Genomic DNA, 23,740 nt, shown 5'->3' on the forward strand with positions numbered 1-23,740 from the left:
CCTGCAGATCCCTGTCAGCACAGCCTCTCTCTCACTCGCTCGCTCGCTCACTTGCTCACTCACTCTCTCACTCTCACACACACACACACACACACACACACACACACACACACACATACACACACAGACACTGATGGCAGCGAGCTTCCATGCAAGGTGCTGGTCAACCATCTGGAACAATTTGTGGTTAAGTCAGTGTCTTGCCCAAGGACACTTTGCTATGTGGACAGGGGGGATGGGATCAAATTCCCAAATCTGTGATCAGTGGGCAACATACTCTACCTCCTGAGCCACAGCTGCCCCAACATGTGTGACTTCATCTCCAGCCAAAGTATTCTTAAGGCCTGGCTTGATCCTGCGACCTTACAGTTATTTTTATATATATATATATATATATATTATAGTGGCTTTGATATATCCTCAAAGCCACTGCTGATCCCATTATAAAAACAGAGAAGTAATTGTACTCAGGAAATGAGAGGGATGCCAAATGCTAAAAGCTTTTGAGACATATCTTCTTCAAAGGGCTACTTTATAGCTAATATCATTCTCAGAGCAGTCATGAGGTATTATAATGCATGTCATAGAAAATGTAATTTCCTGATGTGACTATAATGGAACAATAGCGCACATAACCTTATGTTGACAGTAAGCTTCTGCTTCTTAGGTTACTTAGAGTAAAAAAAAAAAAAGTCACAAAATGGATTACAATTACGACATTGTGTGCATAAAATAAAGAAAAATCCATTTTCTGATTGCTTTTACAAAGTAAAGCTGCAATTATAATTAGAAACAGACTAGAGCAAAGTGAAAGCCTATATTGTTATTATCATCCATAATTTTCTTTCCAGTTGCACTTTAAAATCATAATAGGCAGCCTTCAACTCCATTTACCATTGACAGTGATACATTTAATAATGCCTAGCGCAATGAGCTCTCCAGACAGTGCCTCTGTAAACCCACAATGTGATTAACAGGTTGGTTTCTGCTCTGACTACATGATGATCTGCTGCCTGAAATGTCTCATCAAATTGCAGTTCTAAACAAAGTTATTAGTCACCCTTTAAATGTGAAAAAATGCAGTTTGAATTACAAATTCAAAGTCAGAATTCCATTTCTGAGGTGGTTTGTTTGTTGCTTGGTGATATTCTAAGTCAAAGCATGAATTAAATATTTTGTTCTGTGATTCTCTTAGCTACAACAACTCAGCACTTTTAATTTTTAAAATGACTCACTCCCAGTCATTCACACTGTACTCCTACACTGCACCCTTCCTTCCAAACACATATGTCCTTGTTTGATTTTTTCCAAACAATGCCGCCGGGAAGTGATCAGTGTATTTCCTGAATCACACATTATGAGCAAATTAAACCGGGAGAAGAAGTCTGCAAACCAGAGGATAATGACTCTTCTGTGAGTGTTGGAGTTGAACCAGAGATAATGCAGGTCAAGTCCAGAGGACATTGAAGGTCTTTAATAATCTCTGTCTTCCCTTGAATCAGTCTGTAACCATCATCACTCAACTTGTAATTGATCCCCATGTCCTCGCTGAAAGACTTCTTATCTGAGAGATCCAAGGACCTCAAGGGAGAGAATTATGTGAGAATGTAGTGGAATTTCATATTACTAACACCATAAGATATATACATTTAATGAGGTTTCACAACTTGTCGTACCACACATGCACCGCTCCTCAGCTGGTTGTTATGAACAGAGCTAAGTGGGATTTCTCCTGGGGGACAGTTTGTTGTTTGATGTCTTTGCAGCTATTGTGAGATTTAATTTGTCCTTGAAAGGTAGTAACACAGTAACAGTTGATTTCTGTGGTTCGACCGTAGAAAATGTTGCAAACTTATTAATAATTCAGCCAGTTTTATAAAGCAAATGAAGGCAGCAGGCCAAACCTTTATTTATTTAAGATTCACAGCATGTACTCTTAAATTAAATGCCATCTGCTGTAGCTACAGCAATATCACGTTAAACCCCCTAAGACTGTCCCCCTTAAGCTATTACTATTTGTTTATTCCAAAATCTTGCCATGTTATACAGCATTTAATATTTTATATTATCAACAGAAAGCAGGCTTATATAATGCGGGTGCATCTGTGTTACTTTACTTAACACCCATACTGCCTTGCCCACCCCCCCCCAAATCCCAGAAGCAGACTTGATCAAATCACAGATTCTATATATCTCCATATTCAAATAAAGACTCACATCATCTCTCCAGGGTTTTTTTTCAGTGTCATGTCCCAGGTGGTTGTTTTCATTAAATCATTTTGCTTGTTCTATGTATCTGATTTTATGTAAATTCAGTGGTCTGTAGTCGTGATCCAATTGTGGACTTTCCTCAATAGGACAATTATAATTTCCTTTGGCAACCATAACCACCATAGCCATTACTAATGGAAACTTAGAAATGATTCCTCACTGATTGTACTGGGTCAGGAAATCAGTCTTATTTGGAGCAACATTTGATGCATATGGTTTGTACTGTGTTCAGTGCTTAGCGGTCTTTTCAACTGTTACTATAAATAACAACAAAACAAATTATTTTCTTTTGGTAAATTTAGAAATCTTCAAGTTTAATAGCCCTAACCAAAAAAATGTTATAATATTCATCTGACACAGTCAGGAACCTATGCTGAGCATGTTTTTACAGAGCCCTGCAGTCTAAGAGCACCCTGTGGAAGGAAAGTGAGAGGGAGTGGAAGAGGGATGAACAATGGGCCCAACTCCTAAAGCTGAAACTTTTACTGTCTCTCCTCCCCCTCTTTTTTTTCATGAGCACCACACGTCTTGTGTCTATTTGGTTTTATCTAATTACTTAGTTTGACCTCACTTCAAACCCTGACCTAATGCTGTTATTCCCCACTGTTTGTTTTAACCTTCTAGTGCTTTGATTTGTGCTTCCACATGTGATGCCCCTCATTTTATTGTTGGGAGACACTGGTTAAGTCAAAGGTGGAATCTGCTTCAAAACCTCTCTCCCACCAGGCGTCCCTGGAGTGAAACCTGAGCGGTACGAGGAGGGCTTGGCAGTCAAGCACTGTGCCCTCTCCCTCGTGGGTGAGCCGATCATGTACCCCGAAATCAACACCTTCATCCGCCTCCTCCACTCACAGCACATCTCCAGTTTCCTGGTCACCAATGCACAGTTTCCTCAGGAAATCAGGTTGGTGCAAAACTGACACACACTCCTTGTTTGTGTGGCTGTTACTATTTCTTTCTTACACTCAAAATATCAATTCCACCCAATCTGTTTTGGCTTAATATGTTTCTGTAGTATATTTTTTTTTAGCCTTTCCTTTGCAAGCTTTTTTCTTTTCTTTGAAATCTGGGAGAATGAATTGAAAAGTAGGGAGCATGAGTGTGTCTTAGCAGTTAGATTTGGTTCTCTAGTAGAAAACATCAATTGTTCAGTCTCCACAGTTGTGAGTGCTGTGTGTGCTTTAACAAGCAGGGTACAATACAGTGTGGTTGAATGAAGTTGTTTGTTGTGCTCAAAACATAAAACGTCTGCAATACATCGTCAAATTAAACTTGCAGTGCTTTGAGCAGCATAAACAAAATCCCATTTCCTTCAATTGTACACATACTTTTCTGCTGTCTGTGGTTTAACAGTGTTCAGGTCTTCCCCTTTCTGCATCTGTTTCTTTGATAGAGGAGTTCACCACAGGCACAGTTACTGGAGGCACCTCCAGTAACTGTATGAAAAATTCATAAAAGACGTACCACCTCATGGCTGTATGTGCAACAGATTATACACAAACACACATGCAACTTTCTGTGTTATGCACTTTTGATGCTGGAGAGTTTTTGAGCATCAGGATGAAAAGTGATATATTTCCCAGCACTGTGGCTTCTACATTCTGTCAGCACTACTCTGTAGCTGTATACCTTTCTGACATCCCTTTGTGTAAAAGAAAAAAAAAATCATCACATAAACAGTATGTAGTGTGAAGTGTTTATAGAGCAACATTGCCATTCACTGAAAAGAAAACAGCATTAGACAGAAAGTTAAAACAGATCTTTATTGTATTATTAATTATGTTAGCTCACTTAAAAGTTTCTTTGCACATAAAAAGAAAAAAACAACTATTTGGGAGGAATTGTAGTTTCGTGCAAGTGCTTCACATAAAAAAAAAAAAATTTAAAACATAATATGATAGTGTATTGACACCAAAAGATTTGAGAGAGCACAAAAACAAATTCTGAGCGCTGCTCAATCTACAATTCAACATTTGTGAGCATACAGGCACAGAATCGTAAGAGCAGAATCAGTTTTGTGCGTGAGAGAGGAGAGAATCATGAGCTTAACAGAGGATTTGAGCATTCAAGAGTAACTACGTAACTACATTTGAGCGAGCAGTAGATTCTCAAATTCGTTTTGTGCTTTCAAATCTTTTGTCATCAGTATCGTTCCATAAAATTACAATAAACAGATTATCATCAGCCTAGACTGTAGAGGGTGTATGTCGCTGTTTTGGACATTTTCATGTCCAGATGTTTACCCTCATTTCAGACACTCTTTTTTTTGTTTGTTTGTTTTTTTTCCCCTTTGACCTCAAATCTAGAAATGCCACTCTGTCCAGAAGCCTTGCAGGTTGTCATAAAGATATACTGTACCCTGACAAAGCCAATATGTCAACTAACTACTCATCGAGCAGGTTGAAGGCCAGGACATCAGCCATCAGCCATTTGTTTCCTGTCTGCCAGAGCCACCTGGTTTGAGATGAGCTGTTGCAGTTTATAGAATCTCTCGTCCAGTCATGATTTGATGAAGGGGGGACTGTTTATTTTTTGTACGAAGATTCACCAAAAGTAGAAAGTGCTGAATTTCTGGACTTTCTGTCTTATTGCTCATTTGGATAATTGGCTATTTTTGCATCTTTACATAATTGCCTCTCTTGCACAGAAATATGTTTATCTCCCATCTAAAGACACACGGAAGGCTAGTTCTCTTCTTGTTTCAGTCAAATTAATCTTTTACACTTTTCTGGTTCTGTGTACTACTCTGGTGTGTCTTGCTCTCACAGATTGTGCAAGAGTGCAGCTACACGCAAATAAGTTTCTTATTTAATGTTGATGAGAAGCTCTCCTAGTTTTTCACAGCTTTCTCATCCGCCACCTCATTTGCCTTTGGAATACAGTTGTTGCTTTTTCCACAACTACTTGGAGCGTTTGAGTTCACGTCATTGCATGTATGTTATCGAATCAAGGTAGAAAAAGAAGGGTACACTAAGTAGCAGATCTATAGACAGGGGGCAAATTGATGGTACAAATTAAATGAATAACCTGTATGTATATAACCTGTGTGAAAAGCGTGGAGAAACATCAAATGCAGATGCTTTCGTGCACTTGAATTTTTCACCCATGTGTATATTTAGGCCAAATGTTTTTTGTCTTGCCTCAGAGAGCTGCCAGAAATTCACTCTATGTTCTCAACAGTATGTAATGGTTTGATGACATTTCGGAAGACTGCGACTCAAGAAAAAGGCTTGAATTTAAAATTTATTCTTTTTTTCCCTTTTTATTCTTATTTTTTTTCTTCAAATGCTTTCTAGGTTTTGTACTCTCTGTTATTAGACTCTGGATCATTTTAATCTCCTTTCCCTCCATAATTTCTGTTATTTCCAGGAGCCTGGTGCCAGTTACCCAGTTGTATGTTAGTGTGGACGCCAGTACCAAAGACAGCCTGAAGAAGATTGACCGGCCACTTTTCAAGGACTTCTGGCCCCGCTTCCTGGACAGCCTCAGGGCTCTGGGAGAGAAGGTAAGCTGTCCAAAGCGCTAGTTTGGCTTCCAGCCAGGTGGTCAGAGAGGTGAGTTTGTGAACAAGAAGTTGAACTGTATGTTACTGTTAAGTAAGGTGCTGCTCAAAAGAATATGCCATCTCAGTGAAATTTACCTGTATAAATAAGGTAAAACTATTGCTGTACAGTTGCAAAATACACAATTACACAAATCTTCCACAAGTAAGATTGCTCATTTGATTTCTTAATTTGCAGTTGCCCTCACAACAATTATAAATATGATTTTATATCAAGAGGCCTTTATAATAACATTGTTCAAAAAAGGCTTTGTACTGCACTGTGCTGGGAAATCATTTTCTCTGCTTCCCTAGATTTGGGGAATTGGTGAGGCAATGCTGTTCAATGTGATTAAACTTTTGAAAAGAAAAGAACATTGCCTGGAAATTCACTGAAGCTCCATCACAACTTAACACAACAGTTAATTTCTTGGAAAGTTATAAAAGTAAAATTTTAAAGCAATCTTGTATCTCCAACTCACTACCAGACTGTTGGAAGCGGTAGATTGGGATGTTCTCTATATTAACCAAGATCCTATGCAATAGCAGGAAGATGTCAATCAATGATAGAAAGCACTTCAAACCTTTAACACTTAACTCAAGGGGGGATGTGTGTTTTAAGTTGAGAGTTGATAATGATACTGCCATTACCGACATAATAAAAACATCCAGGGGTGTACATTTCTATTAAGTGTGTGATCTGTGTCCACAGATATCCCAGCAGCATTTTCAAAAAGTGTGTCCAATAACCTTGTGTGCCTTGTCATCATTCGTGAGCAGAGGGAAAGTCCATTATCACAGCCTGCATCAAGCCCTTGTGGAAATCGATTCTCTCTGTGATTCCTAAAAAAGCCAAAGTGAGGGGAAAAAATAGTGCTTGAGTGCACCCACATAACAACCTTGAAAAGATGTAGGCTGTGAAGTCTCTCAGAGGGAGCCTCTATTACACCAATCTGTAATTGTCCTGCTTCCTCTTGTTTAATGCTTTAGCAAACAATGGACAAATTCATTACCACTCAGCTTGAGGTGTTTGTGAGTGCACATATCGAGGCAAATCAATGACGATAGATCATTGCACTCTGATTGCATTTAGATCCCCATTTTCACCACATGCAAACAGCAAATAACAATGTGAGGTAACTTCAGGGGTGGGTAAAAAACAGGAATATCTTAGAATTAAAAGAACCAATAGCCTTTCAATAAACATTGTGATGTTAAGATGCTGTTTGGTAACCTTTTAATTTGGTCTAGTTCTCTATCTTGACCATTTATGAAAAACGTATATTAAAACAATATGTGGACATTAAACATATCTAATGTAGGATGCTGGTGAATATGGGTATGTTAGTATCACTGGTTTTTCCCACTCAGAGACTAAAGGTTAATCCAGTTTAGGGCAGATGGGTGACAGCGAAGTCCTGCTTGACCAGAGACAGACAGTTTTGCCTGCTGTCACATTCACTGCATACCCACTGGAATCTCATTACTTTGAATACTGCATCACAGTTTCACAGACAGAATTACTTGGTGTCTAATAATATAATGGTTCAGCATTCTCATGTGCATCTCATTAGCAGGGTGGTGATGACACAATGGATAAGACACATGCCTTTGGTATGGGAATCCCAGGTTTGATTTACCTCTTCCCACTGCACTGTGTCCCTGTGCAAGACACTTAACCCCTAGTTGCTCTAGAGGCATGTGACCTCTGACTTATATAGCATTTGTAAGTTGCTTTGGATAAAAAGTGTAAAATATATGTAAAATACCATGTTAGACATACTGAGGATGACACCAGATTTACAAACTCGGTATTGAAAATGTCAGCAACAACAATTATATGCTCTGATCTCAGTCGTATACTATATGGAAGTGGCATGCGGCTTCTTTTCTCCGGGATCGATTTCTGGCATGAAAATATTCTGTATCTTTTAAGTGTGACATGCTTTAAGAGTTTCAGTAGGACAGTAGCTCGTTGTGGCAGCCAGCAAAATGTGAGCTTTCACTGTTTTGGTGTTAATACTGATGTATTTCACTGTGGTGCACAGTTGTGATGGATTTGCATTGAGTAGAGACATTGACTGTATAAGAAGTGGACGTAGTCATTGTGACGACACCTGTTTTGAAGCCTCGAGTTTATATAGTTTACCATAGGGGGCCGCCATGTTGATTTTTTTGCAACCAGCGGCACCGGACGTGACCATATTTGGTTATGAGACGGCGAGGCTAACAGCCATGTGTGGAGTTAGCTAGCTTGCTTAGCTAGGTGCATCTGTAATTTACGTTAACTTTCAGTTGTATTTGTAGGTGTGTTTGCACACTGACGTACACTTCAGTGTGACTATGTTTTTTCTCTGTGTGCAACTTTACAGTTTCCAAAAATAAGCTCTCATTCTGTTCCCATCACCCCCCGTCTCCCTGTCTCAGCTCCAGATTCCTTAGTCTCCATTTCATGGTGGGCTCTGTCCCCATCCTTCCTGGGCACTCATCCTTCTCTGTTCTCCGTTTGACAGCTTTCCTCCTCTCCTCCACCTGGCCTCCCTGACGGTGTGCTGGGGGTTTGATAGAGTTAGCCTCAGTATCAGATTTGGAATAGAGGCAGCTTGAAATACCTCACCTCCCTGCTTCGACTGGCCAATTATTCCCTACCCCACTGGGCTGAAAAAGCCTAGTGTTATAGATAACCTTCCAGTGAAAGAGGAAGAGAGTGAGGGAAAGAGTTCTCTTTAGTCTTCTATGGTCATTTACATGTTTCTTTGTTTCATCCATTTCTCATTTCCTCTTTCCTCACCATTCCCCTTCTTTCATCTCTTCTACTAACCTTTCCTTGCCTTTCTTCCTCTCAGTCATATTGTCAATTATCCTCTTTCCCCTGCTATACAGAAACAACAATAGCCTGAATCTACACCATTCAACTGTGAGCAGAGCTGTTTCCAGTACTTTAATTTACCCAGGGAAAGTTAACTGAGCATGTATAAGAGTGATGTCCAGACCAGGTTTTATTGGCCTTAATCTGAATCTGTATATATTAAATCTGCCAATTAGGGTTGTTCGATATGTATCATCTAGATAATGTATTTATTGTTGTTTTAACGATGTGGGAGCAGAAAATATCAAAAACACCTCGTCTGTGCATTCACTGCGTCATGCATGCAGTACACGTGTGCTAGAGTTAAAAATGAAAAAATTCATGAAGCCACTGAAAGTAAAAATGAGTGAACAAACAGCGCCAGGAGATAAATCACTGACACCACCTGCCTCTCAAATTAGATTTAATTACTAGACGTGGGTCTGCCTCACTCGCATTGAGGTGGTTTGGCTTTGAAAAGACGGATGTTGTTAAAAGATGTCTTTTAATGTGAATCTGCAAATTATGTCAAATCGGTTCCCATTAAAGACCACAAACTAACCACCGCACAGAATATCAAGAATATGAAAATTTTCAGGAGTCGGCAGACTACAACAGGCCTAAAGCAGCTAAGATACCAATGCAAAACCAAACTCTGGTTTAAAAAACACTACAATAATAATCAGAATCAAAGCCATTACAACCGCTACAACAGAACTCAGCAACAGAAGAAACGGTTTACTCATACTTGCACTGTTTTATGTCAGTAATATTTGTACTAGTGACTTCAGTGTTTTTATATTAATGTTATTTAAATGCTTCAGTTTGAAATAACTAATTTAGACCCATTTCCATTAATGTTAGTAGTATCTCCCGAGCATCAGAGATATTGGTGAGGAACCGCAGAGCCCAAAGGATCCGAAAGGACAGTACCCACCCAGCCACAGCCTGTTCAACCTGCTGCTTTCTAGGAAGAGATATAGAAGTTTCAGCTGCCGCACCACCAGACTGCAGAGCAGCTTGTTCCCCAAAGCTATCCGACTCTTAAGCTCAAATTCGTCACATGTATTTTATTCCTGTTTAATTGCTTCTATATTAATGTATTTTGTCACGATGGGACATCTTTGACAGCTGGTGTACCTGGAGAAAATAAAGTATTTGAAATGTCATTGGAAAAGATGTTACATAGTGGATACTATTCCATGAAAAAAATACCTGAATTAGCCCAGATCTTCATCCTTCAGATCTGATTGGGTAATCCTTAACATGTGCAGTTCTTTGCGACGCAGCAGTTAGTATTAGTAAACCTTCCCGTAACGCTCTGTTACAATTTATACAGAAAGTAGATGGTTGACGAGACATCTGTGAGCTGCTGTTTGGCCATTTGAGGACAGATGTTGGCAACAACAAATTGCCATGGTCATTAACTTAAAATAAAAGATAAGAAGTACAGAAATTTGAGTTTAAATTTAAAATAAATCAGCAGCATTACAGTGATAGCAAAGGTGAGCAAAATTCTCAGAGGCAACAAGTAGTGATTTTATACTAAAGTGTACCATAGAAAAGCAACGTGTGCTTGTCTTCCCTGATTTCATTACATACAGCACATGTGTATGTGAAAGAGGTCAAATTCACCTTTTAAACTTATACACAAAACTACAGTATGAGCTTCAATCATGTGTGTTATGTTTTTTCTTTGTTCAGTTAAGGTTGATATGATGATTGGACCATCATCCCAAACCAAGCACCTAGTTTGTGGCAGCTCTCACTGTTGTAGCACCTAATGTAATTCTTGTTTAACTGTGGGAATTCAGTGATAAAGATGAGGCTTTCTCTCAAAACATCTATAGAAAAGTGTGGCACAAATGTGTTGGTGCCTTAGAATCTGTTGAGAAATACCCCGGTGTTGAATACTACAATCGTTAGGATTTTTATGTTCACAATTATGCTCATTAAACAATTTGATTGATAAATAAATGGACTGTCCTTATTGAATGTGGTTGTTTAAGAAAATGAATATAGAGAAAGTAAAACCTATAAAACATTATGCATCACACTATTACTATAACAATATCATGGTTATGCCCTCACTTTTCAACCCTTTCCATCAATCCCCACTTCTGTCTGTCCATCCAGAAACAGAGGACGGTGTACAGACTGACGCTGGTGAAGGCCTGGAATGTGGAGGAGATGCAGGCCTATTCGGAGCTCATTGCGTTGGGCCAGCCAGACTTTGTTGAGGTCAAGGTAGGGTTCAGCAGCATCTGTATATGCATATATATGCTTGAATTTTCTCCTTCCCATCTCAGTTAATGTCTTATTTATCAGTAATTTTCACAGTATAATAATTCGCTTTACCCATGTACAAGATCTTGTTTTTCTTTATTTCTTCTTGTGGTGTCTGTGTTTTCACATAACTCAGCTTTTGATGGGATAGGCGACTGGATTAAACGCATCTAATAGCAAAACCTGTCACATTTGTGCCTCGTTAATGAGTTTTCTAAAAGCAAACGAGCCAGCAGCTCTGGTTTTTACAGCAATAATTCTTTCAAGAGAGCACATGGTATCATCTACACACACACACACACACACACACACACACACACACACACACACACACACACACACACACACACACACACACACACACACACATCATCTGCAATCTTAGTCTACCAAGATCACATTATGGAAGGGCAGTAATGTCTCTGAAATATAGTCTTGCTGTATTCCCAGCTGAAAGTAAACATCTAGAATTAAATGGCAATTTAATGGAAACATTATTATTGAATTAGTTCTACAGCTCCAGACATACCTAAAAATCTCAAATTAAAACAAATCATCAGCATCTTCCTCGCTTGTCTTACTGATGTATACATCAAGGGAACAGGCTGAACAAACAGCCTGACGCTCAAAGCTGAACTTTATTCAAGTTATGTATAATTTCTAATGTTTTGTTTAATCTAAAATGAAACAGCTACATTGAATCCTATTAAATATCATGATTACTGTCACTAAGAGCCAAAAATACTTATTTTTTGTTAGTTGAAGCTTTGATTACTTAAGTTCAGGGTCATTTTGCGTGCAAGTGAATTTATGTTCGTCTAACTTTATCAATTATTGACATTGTCAGTTTGCCTCTGAACTAATCAGATAGTGAGTGACAGAGCAAACTTGACGATTTAGTTGCTTTTACACCTGGCAAATAAGTTAAAACCTGAGTCTTTATTTGCTGTAAAGAAGAGGAGAAGTTATTGCGGTGTTGGATACATTGTTAGTTGCCCTCAGATAACAATGTATGAACATAAAAAGACCCTGAGCAGAATGAAATGTCTTAACAACATCCACAGTTAGTGCCTACACTGCTGTTATGCTAACACCTTGCAAGGCTTATGTTGCTAGAATTTCTGTACATGTCGATGTTACCAGATAAGTGTCATAATTCACTGGAATGGCGGGCTGTGTACCACACTGACCTTATCCCAGTCATTTGCTAGAAATGGTATTAATAGTAGGGGAAGGGGCACCTGGTGGCAGTCTGAGCTATGGTTGTCATAGTGACAAACTCGCCTGAGTCTGTGTTCATTATTCAATGAATTACATCAAGGTATGATCCCAGGAATAATAACGGGCAGTAGTAGATGTAGTAGCTGCGGCAGCAGTTGTAGAGTCTTTCTTCCTGCCTGTATTTTGCCTCCATTCCAATCTCCACTTTTCAAACTTGTACTCCCCGTTACTCATTTGGACCTGTCACCCTAGTACAGCGGCGCTCAGTGCCCTTCAGTGGCATCATGTTATATCGATTTCTATTTTCAGCTCACATGTGTTTCTTCATCTTATTTGCCAGTTAATGTGTTGAATGAAATAGATTCTCCAAAAACACAAATCTGCTTTAAGCAACTGTCTTGTGTAGTGGCTGTATTTTTGCCTGCTGTGACTGCTGCATTATGATTTAATTGTTTCTTTATGTTCCATGTCACAGTTCTCATCATGCTGTAGTATGAGTATTAATTTATTTGTGGCTGTGAGCTTGTCTAAATGAGCTGTGGGCATTACTGGATTCAGCAGTGCATTTCTTCCCAAATAGCTGCTAAGCTTTTTTTAAGCACTTTGTAACTCTTTGTTTAGAGTGCTGTTCTGTATTATTGCAATATAGTATACTTTTTAATGTCCCCTATTTAGTTCATGTTGCCAGCATAAAACACTGACCTCATAAGGAAATACTTGTTCTTTGATTTGATAATGTATTCTGCCTCATTCCAGTAAAAACTGCACTTGAATTTGCTGTCAGGTGCAGTTTATCCTCTGTTTCTTTTAAACAGTGCCTAGACTCTATAAAAATGAGGCCAGCACAATTAATTGTCTCCACCTTAGATAGCAGAGATAAGAGAGTTCTGACATTTTGAAGTCAACTTGAGTTGAGATTCAGTTGTAATATATTTTCATTCCACTGCAGGGTGCAAGCTAATTGGTTTGAACAGGTGATCTGCTCATTTGTCAGGCCTCATCCTGCCTTCCCCCACACACACCCGAATACACACACTGAGACACACCTCATCCATCCACTTGTGTGTCCCATTACATGCTTCGCTCATCCTAAATGTCCTCCTATAAAGGCAAAAGTACAGGTGAAAGGCTTTCCACAGACAAAGTTGGCATTCATGAAGCACCTCTTCCCACACATGGGAATCTCTCCCCACAGCCTCTCATTTATAAGCCAGAGCACATCTCATTCCTGTATCACCTAGTAGCAGAGTTCCATCACTGTCCAGTTTCCATTGGGATCCCACTGCTCACGGCTATTGCATTATTTTCTTTAACCCTCATTTTTCCAGTTTACTGAGCTGAATGGTCTCATTCTGCAGCCGGCTCACACTTACACAGAATCCCACCTGGGAAGTGCCCAGTACCAACAGAGTTTTATCGGTCTGCCAGTAGCTGATAGGAGCATTTGGGTGTCAAGTCCTTACTCAAGGACATCTTTACAGTCAGTAATAAGGGAGAGCAGTAGAGTTCAAATGATATATCACATGGCCTTTAATATCAGCCAACATTATCTTATATCAGATACAGGTCAGTCAAATTAAAGGAAAAAAACAACATCAAGATGGAAGACAATCTTCATACAAGACTGGCAGTGATGTTGTTGTAGTGTATATAATGTAATAGCCTCGATCAGCCTATTGATTGAGCCTATTGAGTTGTTCACATCGGCCACACTTTAGCACTATCTGCAGGTCAGCTGTCACTTAGCCAACATTGCAGCACTGTAAACAGAAAGGCAAACCAGATATTATATATAACCATATTTTCTATAATTAGAGCAATTAATAGTGGATTTGTGAAGCCCGGGTTTGTGCTGAGAATGGAAGTTCTTTCTTCATATTGCTGATTTCCAGAGAAAATGCACATAAACCACATATGTAACTTTTACTACAGAAACACAGTTGAACTTTCAGAACTGTGAGAGAACTGCAGCAGTTTTCTACTCAAAATAATGAGATAAGGGAGGCAGTACTGTAATGAGTTCCTGCAGTCAGAAGGTCGAAGCATGTGGTGTGGAAACCAAACAAAAGTTTGTGAATTGTTTGTGTGTGTGAGAAGATGTTTTCTTGTTTTCCCCTAACGAAGTGTTTTTGGGAATCTTGCTGGCCTGGCACTATGTTCCCATGTTAAAACTAACAACCTAACACTCCTACGATCAGTCCTCTCCCCTTAGTGCCTTTTGTGTATAGGGAGACGCACTGTGTTTGGCATTTTCCGTCTATTGTCCATCCTGTGAAATATCTCTGCACCCATGCATGACCCACACATAAAATGGAAAGCAGTACGTGAAAGTTCAATCTGGAATTATGCCTTTAGGAGAAACCCGTAAATGTCCTTGCGAACCTAAGCAGAGGTTTGCAGCCTGGAGAAGCATCAATCCAGCTGAACGGAGTGTAGGATTTTTGTTTTTTGTCCTGTTGTGATTCGAGGCTCAGATTGGGCATAAAAAAAAAATTAACGACTGACAGGTTAGTTTCTGGCACAGACTATGGTGACACAGGACATCTGTTACCTAAACTGTGCGTAACAGGACCCAGTTCTATTTGACTGGCTAACAGAGTCTGTTGCTGGAAAAAGCTCAGTTGCTGTAAGCGAGAGGCATGCTGGCAATGAAAATAAAATTTAAAAAGCATGTCTTGATGTTTTTGTGGGCAGACTGAAACTGATACACCAACTGTGGGGGTTATCATCTGGCTTGTTTAGGAACTGGCTGGGGGATTCAGGTTTGTTAAGACCATTCATTTCAGGTTTATTGAGAGCATTTAAGGGTAACTAAAAACTAAAACAAATTAATTATCATAACAGAGATATTCTTGGTGTTATAAAAACACAATTGCTGTTGTCAGTCTGACATGCTGATTCAGCTTCTCAGTGAGTTGTCAGTTCGGAGACAAGTGTACAACCCATTGAAATCAAACAGTATGTAGGCTCAGAAACATACAGAGGATTGTGCAGACATCAGATTCACACAGCCAGCAGACAGAAGAATTCGTCATCTGGTTCACTCTCACCGAAGAGTTGGTTTTCTCCTTGTAATTATCTTAGCATGTTAATTCCTTTACCCTTTAATTTACCTGGTCCTGTGTCTTATGCCTACACTGTTGGGTAGTGAGGCACCCATGCTGAACTTATCTCCTTTTACTTCTGTTTTTCTTTTTTCCTCTGCCTCTTTCGATTCTTTTTTATTGTGTGTTTAAATCTGCTCTTGCACTCAAATGTGTTATGTGCTGTAAATGTCAAAGCAATTTTTTGCCACCCGTGCAAAAATGAATTCAACCAGCTGTGTGACAATGAAAGTCTCTCCGTCTCTATCTCCTCTTTCTTTCCTCTACATTAAGCTAATCTAGCCTACTTACATGCTATGTTTTATTGCTACTTAAGTAATCAGCAACATGCTTCAAGCACTGATGTGCTGTTAATGGGTGAAAAACAAACTTCTGAATCTAAGTCCTCCCCTGAGACTTTGCGGGCTTTTCTATTAAATATTGCTCAGAGGAGTTTGTATTGATCTACCACTATGTGGCATTTCACTTTATCCCAGAAAGCATAACACTAACAAGACAGCAGGGAGCTTTGAATTGGAGAGTTAATCAGAGATACCCATCAAATGTGTCTGTGTAGTGATGACGGCGTACTTTACACAGGAACTGAGATGTTAATATAACCACTCACATTTTCCACTTTGTTTGTGCACTGCTTCCTTTTATCACACAAATAGAGAAGAAAAGAACAAAAGTAAAGATGGGTACCAGACACCTCTGTCAATAGAAATTTATCAGCGCCAAGAATTCTCTAATGCAGCTGCATTGTTTTTACATTACAGTGAAGTGAATATCTCTGGAGTTTGGACTTAGACCAAACCAGTCTGACAACTGCACTTTTTCACAATTTGCTGACATTTTATAAACGATTAGTCCAAAAATAACTGAAAGAACTTTAACAATCTTAGTTTCAACGCTACTCCCTCACAACCACATATGATCACTTGCTAGAGGTTGTGACAGTGCATTTTTATTTTCATGCTTCATACTCACCGTTGAATACCAGGGTCTGCAGATAATAATGATTAATCACCATGTCTTTAGAAATTGCAACAAGTGTTTCATTACGTCAAAGTCTGACCTTCATGACAATGAAAATCACAGTAAAATCTTTCTGTTATCCTGACAATCAATTATTTAACTGTTCTCAGTGGCACAGGTAGGGTCATTGTCAGGGTTAAATCTTGCTCTTTCTCATCTCTTTCTTGTCTTTCATTTTTAAGTAATCTCCTTTGTCTCTCTCTGCACCCACTTACCTTTCTCCTGCCTCTGAGCAGTACATCATTTTACTGAACAGCCCCTCTGGCTGCTGAGCTTTGGACAAGTTATCGACTCCAGCATCATGAACCCAGTAGTTAGTACGTCCCAAGATGAACTGGTGACAGTATAATAGAGTGAGTTGCTCCATTATATCACCAGCTCTAAAATTAACCCTGACTGCCGACTGATGGGAGACTGTTAGCGTCGGATCTGTGGAATGGCTTTAATAGTAGAAAAACTGCTGACTTGGAATGATAGCCATGATCAGACACATTAAAGAATACACATAGCAATTAGGAAAGTCACAGTTGATGCTAACCTAGATGAAAAAGTTAAATTATTCCAGGTATCTGGAGCTGGAAATTCAAAGACACCTTTGCTCTTTAGTTTAATTTTAGGGACTCTAAAGAAAAAGTAGTTTTGCGTGGGATTACAGGTAGGAGATTAAAAAGTAATCTGCACAGTTGCTTCACGTTAACGTATTCAATGTAGCCAAAGCGAAATAGATTTTTCTGAAGTAATTAGTAAGATTGTATCTGAAAATCCCTAGGAAGCTCATACAGGAATGCTAAGATGGGGGATATGTGAGCCCTTTTTATTGGGGTAGTTAAAAATCTATCTGTTGTGTTTTAATTTAGCTGGAGATGAAAGCAAGCTTTATATGTGGCCAGTCAGCAAAGAATAAGAATTCTCATTTGGTGCGAAAATGAAATCATCTGAAAAGATTGTATTTTCTGCAATTGCCATAACTGTCATTGTAATGGTGACTGTAAACTTTCTGCTCCTACCTTCAGATATACAGCCATTTAATATATATACAGACGGGTGACCAATAAAAGCCACCATAGGCCACCGGAAGAGTTTCGGTGCTCCTTGGCATAGACACTCCAAGTCTCTGTAACTCTGCTTATCCAAAAGATGACATGACATGATTCACATTATTTTCACTCTCTCTGGAAAAGACCTTTTCTATCAGGATTGAATCATTTCAGTGAACTATAATGGTGATCTCTCTTCCATTTGGAAACATCTGCATTTGTGATGTTTTTCCCCCCATTTATTCAGGCTTTGTATATAGACATATGAGTGTTGTACATGCATTTGATGAAGATAGTCTGGATCTGTAAAAATGATGTATGGCATGGGTGTGTGTGTCCACTGTCGCCAGCAGCAAGATCTTTTTTATTGACCCATTAATTATTTGCCCATCATCTTAGAAGGCGCAACACATTCTGCCTGCGCAATCTACCATCCACTGTCCAATAGTTGTCCAGTGTGATTTATTATTTCAGCATTGCATCAATACCACTTACCTGCCACTGGTTCCTCACTTGCCCAGGAAGGAAATGGATTACTGAGAGAGAAGGAATTGGGCAAGAGCACAGGGCTGTATGTTACACCCAGTGAGGCCTTGAAGATCAGCATTTATGATTTCCATTAAAGGCGAAAGAAAGATTATTTGTGAACAGGTGAAAGGCTCTCGTTCTTTCTGTCCGTCTCCCACAATCTCTTAACTTCCTCAATGATACGGGTAATTCATCCCCCTGTATATCTAAAAGATCTCCTCATATCACTCCCTCCTCCTGCATCACCATTCCTAGTGATTTATACCGAGTCCTGGATAGTTGATCTTTATTCAGCAGGCAGCAGGCAAAAGCTGATAACACCAAGGTCCCTCATCAATTCTATCTAGCACCCCTTTCCTTGCCCCGAGCCACAACCTTTTTCTCTCCAAACTCATCACCAGAAGATGCAGTTCACTTTCTGGTTGTTTTTGTGCAGTGAATTCACAAGGAGCCCAACAAGACACATGTGGTTAAATTACTGAAGAAATCGCTGCACTTTACAACTAAAGGGAGAGATCCCCTATGGCTGCTGAGTGGACAGACTCGAATAGATGTGAATGGCACTCTCAAAATAGCTGGGTATGAATCATAGACTGTATATAAAAAGGTAAAAATTCTGCTTTTTGGATTTAGGATATTGGCATCAACCATCAGATTGGTGGACTTTTGATGTCTGGCTCCCGTGAAATGGTGAAACATCTGGTATTTCATCATTCATCTTTTTTTTTCCCACTGGTCAGAACTGTTCATTCAGTAGGGGCGGCTGTGGCTCAGGTGGTAAAGTGGGTTCCCTGTTAATGGGAAGATCGTCGGTTTAAACCCTGGCTCCTCCAGGCTGCATGTCGAAGTCTCCTTGGGCAAGATACTGAACCCTGAATTGCCCCTGATGGCTGTTTCATTGGTGTATGAATGTGTGTGAATGCTGAATGCAATGTAGTGTAAAAGCGCTTTGTGTGGTCGACTAGAAAGGCACTATACAAATACAGAGCATTTACATCATAGAGAATATTTGCACAAGTCAGAAAAGTGCTCAGAGGGCTTTTTCATTTTCTCTATCTAAACAATGAAAAACAGTTTTAACCAATTGAGATTTGCATAGTTTAGCACCTGTTAATGTTAATTAAAAAATTTTTAAATTTATATTGCATGTTATCTTCAAAGATGGAACAGTGTACTGTAAATCTGCTCAGTGAGCACATCTCTCCATTCTCTGTATAGTACACATACAATGACCAGAATATTTAAGAAAGTTATTCAAATAAATGTAAATGCAAATAATTAAATTGTGGCTTTTAAGTTTTGGGAGTAGCTAGTCATCATAAGAATATGATGTGTAAAGCTGTACAGCAGGGGTTGATTATGAATGGGCTGGTTTATGCGGGTATCTTTACATTTACAGTACAGAGCTTTTTGTTTGCTGCTGTTTTTGGAGGTTATACTAGAAAGACAGAAAGGAGACTGGCTTGGTGCTTGAGTTTATTTTTAACATGCTTACAAACATTTTCTTCCCAAAACATGCACATAAACACACAAACACACACAGACGGTTACTCTTGTTTTTCTTCCGTGAGATACTAAGGTGGGGATCAGACGGTGTTCTGGCCAACAGATCTGAGAATTACAGTAGCACACAGCTGCTGCCTTGGCTCTGTTACAGCTCACTTACACACAGGTGGTGTTTGTGTGTATTTTTTTTTGCGCTTGCATTTGTGTGTGTAAAGACTGAAACTTGGTAAGAAATGTTAAACTGAGTAAAACAAGACTAATTTAAATTCTGCATACTTGCACCTAAGGAATGTGGTAGCAAAGTGTAACTAATCCCAAATAAAACATTGTACTTGTATGTGACTTTGGCACTGCAGTTAGAAAACAGCTGCAATACTGCCTGGGCTACACACCATAATATGTCGGGAAGCTTTTTGCACTAAGCCGTACATATTGCAAAAAGCATAATGCTAATTAATTATTTAAAAATCATACAATGTGATTTTGTGGATTTTTGTTTTAGATTCCTTCTCTCACAGTTGAAGTGTACCTATGATAAAACTTACAGACCTCTACATGCTTTGTAAGTAGGAAAACCTGCAAAATCAGCAGTGTATCAAATACTTGTTCTCCCCACTGTATATGGATTAAACGAAGCATCGATGCAAAGAATCATCTTGCGGCTGTGTTTATAAGGGTAAATGCCTGCTGTATGTCATCCCTCTCACTTTTACCCAAACTATTTGAAGACAAAAATGCTGTGATGCATCTCGAAGAATCCCTTTCTGGTAGTGCTGTTATTTCAAATAAGTATGTGTCCTCAACCCACTTTTGATTTATTGTTGCCATAAACACTCCTGAAATCTAAATTACTCCCCTGCTCTCTTCTCCCTCTGTAGTGCTCTTCTCTCTTTCTCTCTCCCTTGTTTCTTCTTCCAGGCTTAGGAGACTTGGGCTGATTCTTTTGATGCTCAGAAATACTGAAACGTTAAATGCACAAAACCCATATTCTAAGTCGTTTGCATCTGCTACACCTGCAATATTTTTGGCATGCAATTCAAGAGAGTGATTTATAAACACAGATCAATGCAGGTTTAATTTCCTTGGTAATGGTGGTAGCTTGACAGTGAAAAGCAATAAACATTGGACTACACAACAATTTGAGCCGTATGAGTTTTCAGGAACTGAAACTTGGAATAATATTAGAGAATACTACTTAATCTGTGTGAAGGCCCAGCTACAAAAAGTAATGATAAATAGCTGATGTAGGTCTTGTATGGGAAGGTACTGGTTGGGAGTCTGCTGCAGATTTCTTCAGTTCATACAAAATGGACATCAAAGACAACCTCACTTCAAGTCTCCATCACACCTTTCTGTTCTCAGTTTGTCTCTGCCATAGGAAGCTGTTGTTGTTTTCTCTGTGCCTCTCCCTCCTCATCACTTGTAACCACAGATTTGCCACTATTGATCTGAAAACACTCAGCATACAGCCTGCTGTTTTGATTGATTTTTGTGGCCAAGGCCAGATGGGTTTTACACTTCCTACTTTATTTCTCTCACACCCTGAATGGGAAATTATGTCAGCTCCCAAATTTTATTAGTAATAATCAGCTGTTGTTGCTGTGTATGAAGCTTTTTTGTCAATGACACAGTCCATACTATGGTGATCCTGGACGGGTTTGATATTTTGAAATATAGTAATATTAGCCTCTACGATAGTATCGATAAGACAATAGAATCAAAATAAACAAATTATCCGTTGTCAACATAAACAAATTGAAGGAACTTATTTCTAACTAGAAGAAGTGAAAATTGCAAAGGTCGATGTCATTTTTCTAACTTTAGAATTACAGTTGAATCATTAAAAATTAAAAGGAACTTAATTTAATGAATAAAAAAACAGTTGATATTGACTAGCAGCTATGTACAGCGTGCTAACCTCTACAAGCCAGCTGTATTCTAACGTTAACATAGCTATCCTTATTAGCTAGGTTCCTTACATGCTAATAACTTTTTTTGAATGTCGTCCCCGACATTGACAGCCTTTGATTGGACAGAGGTGTTCCATTCAATTTACAGACGGGTCGGTTGTCAATGTGTTTGGAAGAGAGGTTAAATACAATTTTACCCATTTTAAATGGTAAAAGAAAATAATCATGTGGTGGTCAGCGTTGATATTGTAGCCGGCCACCATAATTGAATGTATGGGAAACACTGAGTTTACCCCTGCTTTCGCAAAGAAGATCTGGATACAATGCAGTCCTTTGCTGTTGGTATATCATATGTCTGCTGCGTCTTCTAAACGTGAGTTTGCTGACAGGAAGTGAGTTTGCTGACATGTACAACATTTTGCAGGAAATGGCGATAATTGGTGAAATTGCAGAAATGTCGCCATTATTGGTCAAAATTGCAAGTTGTGATTTGTTGAATTTGTGTTAATAGTTGAGATTGTGAAATCCTGCTTTGTGCTTTGTGTAGAGACAAAGTTAATAGGAGATTTTCATCTTGTCGTTTTCTATGGGTTAATAAATTGTAAAGCCCTGTCTTCTTTGTGCTATGTTTCTGATTGTGTGTGCAGGGAGTGACGTACTGTGGGGAAAGCTCTGCCAGCAGTCTGACCATGGCTAACGTCCCATGGCACCAGGAAGTGGTTGCCTTTGTCCAGCAGCTGGCTGACATGCTGCCTCAGTATGAGATCGCTTGCGAACACGAGCACTCCAACTGTTTACTCATCGCACACACCAAGGTAAGAACTCACCTTCAGAGGGTCATACATAACTTAACATACTATATGTGCAGCCTATACCAGTTTAACATTGTGAGCCCTTAAATTTTAGCTAATGCGCTTTATTTTTGTGCCAACAATTCATTGCTACCAGCTTCTCAAATGTGACTATTTTCTGATTTATCTATGCTAGTAAGTTGAATATCTTTGAGCTTTAGACTGCTGAAGTTGTCATATTTTCTCACATTCTATAGAATATATGATTAACCGAAAATAGTCCACAGATTAGTCGGTAATGACAATAATTGTTCGATGCAGCCCTAGTGTGCAGCCCAAAGGCTTAACCCTTTGATGTAATTAATGTTGCCTGCATTAATAATTAATTCAAACACAAGAGACATATTTACTGGAGCCTAGTTATTGGCCATACTGTAGAAGGACAAATTCATAATTTTAGGGTCATTGCTCAGCAACGACCACATAAACAATTGTTTTAGTGTTAAGTTAGAATGTAGACTGCTGTATGTTGACATATACATGTTCATTAGGTACAACAATCTGCTGGATATTAATTGGGTGCAGCTTAATGGCTCCTGCTGTTGTGCACATTATCATTTGGAAGTTATCAGTGGACCCAGACAGTGGATACTGCATTAGCTTCCCTTCACACATAATAATGAATAATGTATATCTGGTGATCCTCTTTGCAGGTGTTGTGATTCTGCAGCAGTTCTTTTCAGACACAAATACATAGATCCTTTATCTCTATTTTTATTCAAAGCAGTTTTCCACACAGCTCAGAAACTCACAGCAGGTTTCTAGATTGTAAATTGGTGTTTTGATTTAGTTATGTTTTATTATTTATATAATTTAGTCTCCCGTTTGCTTTCCTTTTGAAATATGCAACCATCAGAGTGGTTTATTAAGGTTCACCCATCCCAGAAAGTATCTGTGTAGGGTTCTGCCAAAGCAACTGTCTGTCAATAATTAATGAATGATGATTAATTGCTGCCTTGGCTCTTTCTGACAGAATAGAAATTCAAGCCAGCACCCAAACCTCCCTGTCAAACACACACACACACACACACACACACACACACACACACACACACACACACCCAACCGGTGTACTTGATGTCTTATCACAGTTTATTTAAGCACCCAAACTCCTAATCCTCCTTTGTTTTTATTTACTGAAGCTTTGTTTTCATGGGACTGCTTACAGATTTATTTACTTCTGTGGTGTCTGTAGGCTCCGTCTGGGCCCTCAAGGTCCGGAGGGATAACATGAGAGAGAAAGAAAGTCCATGGTGTTTATTGTTTCTTCTTCACATATTCTACGCAATGAAATGCTTATTTTTTATATTTTTGTGTGAAATGCTACAGAAGTTAACTTTCCGAGAAGCAAAACAATTACTGGTTTTAAAGTCACAAGAAACCACAGTTCAGTAGTATCCTGCTTCTATAATGTTAGATCAAGATTTAGTTCAAACACTGTGTTTGCAGCATTCATTTTGCTTAGAGCTAGGGACTAAAATAACTACTGAAAATGTAGTAATATTTTGACAGTCAAAATTGACAATCCGTTACCTCCTGTCTAAAATGTGTAAAATGGAACAGGGAAATGTGTACAGTAGCACAAAATAGACCAATCGTGTTTTATGAGTTTAAAGTTGA

At 39.0% G+C, this 23,740-nt stretch overlaps 1 protein-coding gene across 1 annotated transcript in view; it reads left to right on the forward strand.

Annotated features, from left to right (window-relative positions):
- The window catches only part of tyw1 (tRNA-yW synthesizing protein 1 homolog (S. cerevisiae)), a 56,530-nt gene that overhangs the window by 26,805 nt on the left and 5,985 nt on the right, over positions 1-23,740 (forward strand). The window contains exons 12-15 of the mRNA XM_046074154.1: positions 2,998-3,175; positions 5,641-5,776; positions 10,797-10,907; positions 21,917-22,084. Coding sequence (XP_045930110.1) covers positions 2,998-3,175; positions 5,641-5,776; positions 10,797-10,907; positions 21,917-22,084 — 593 coding nt within the window. The remainder of the gene's footprint in view (positions 1-2,997; positions 3,176-5,640; positions 5,777-10,796; positions 10,908-21,916; positions 22,085-23,740) is intronic.

This window comes from Micropterus dolomieu, linkage group LG17 (assembly GCF_021292245.1).
Source record: "Micropterus dolomieu isolate WLL.071019.BEF.003 ecotype Adirondacks linkage group LG17, ASM2129224v1, whole genome shotgun sequence".
NCBI lineage: Eukaryota > Metazoa > Chordata > Actinopteri > Centrarchiformes > Centrarchidae > Micropterus > Micropterus dolomieu.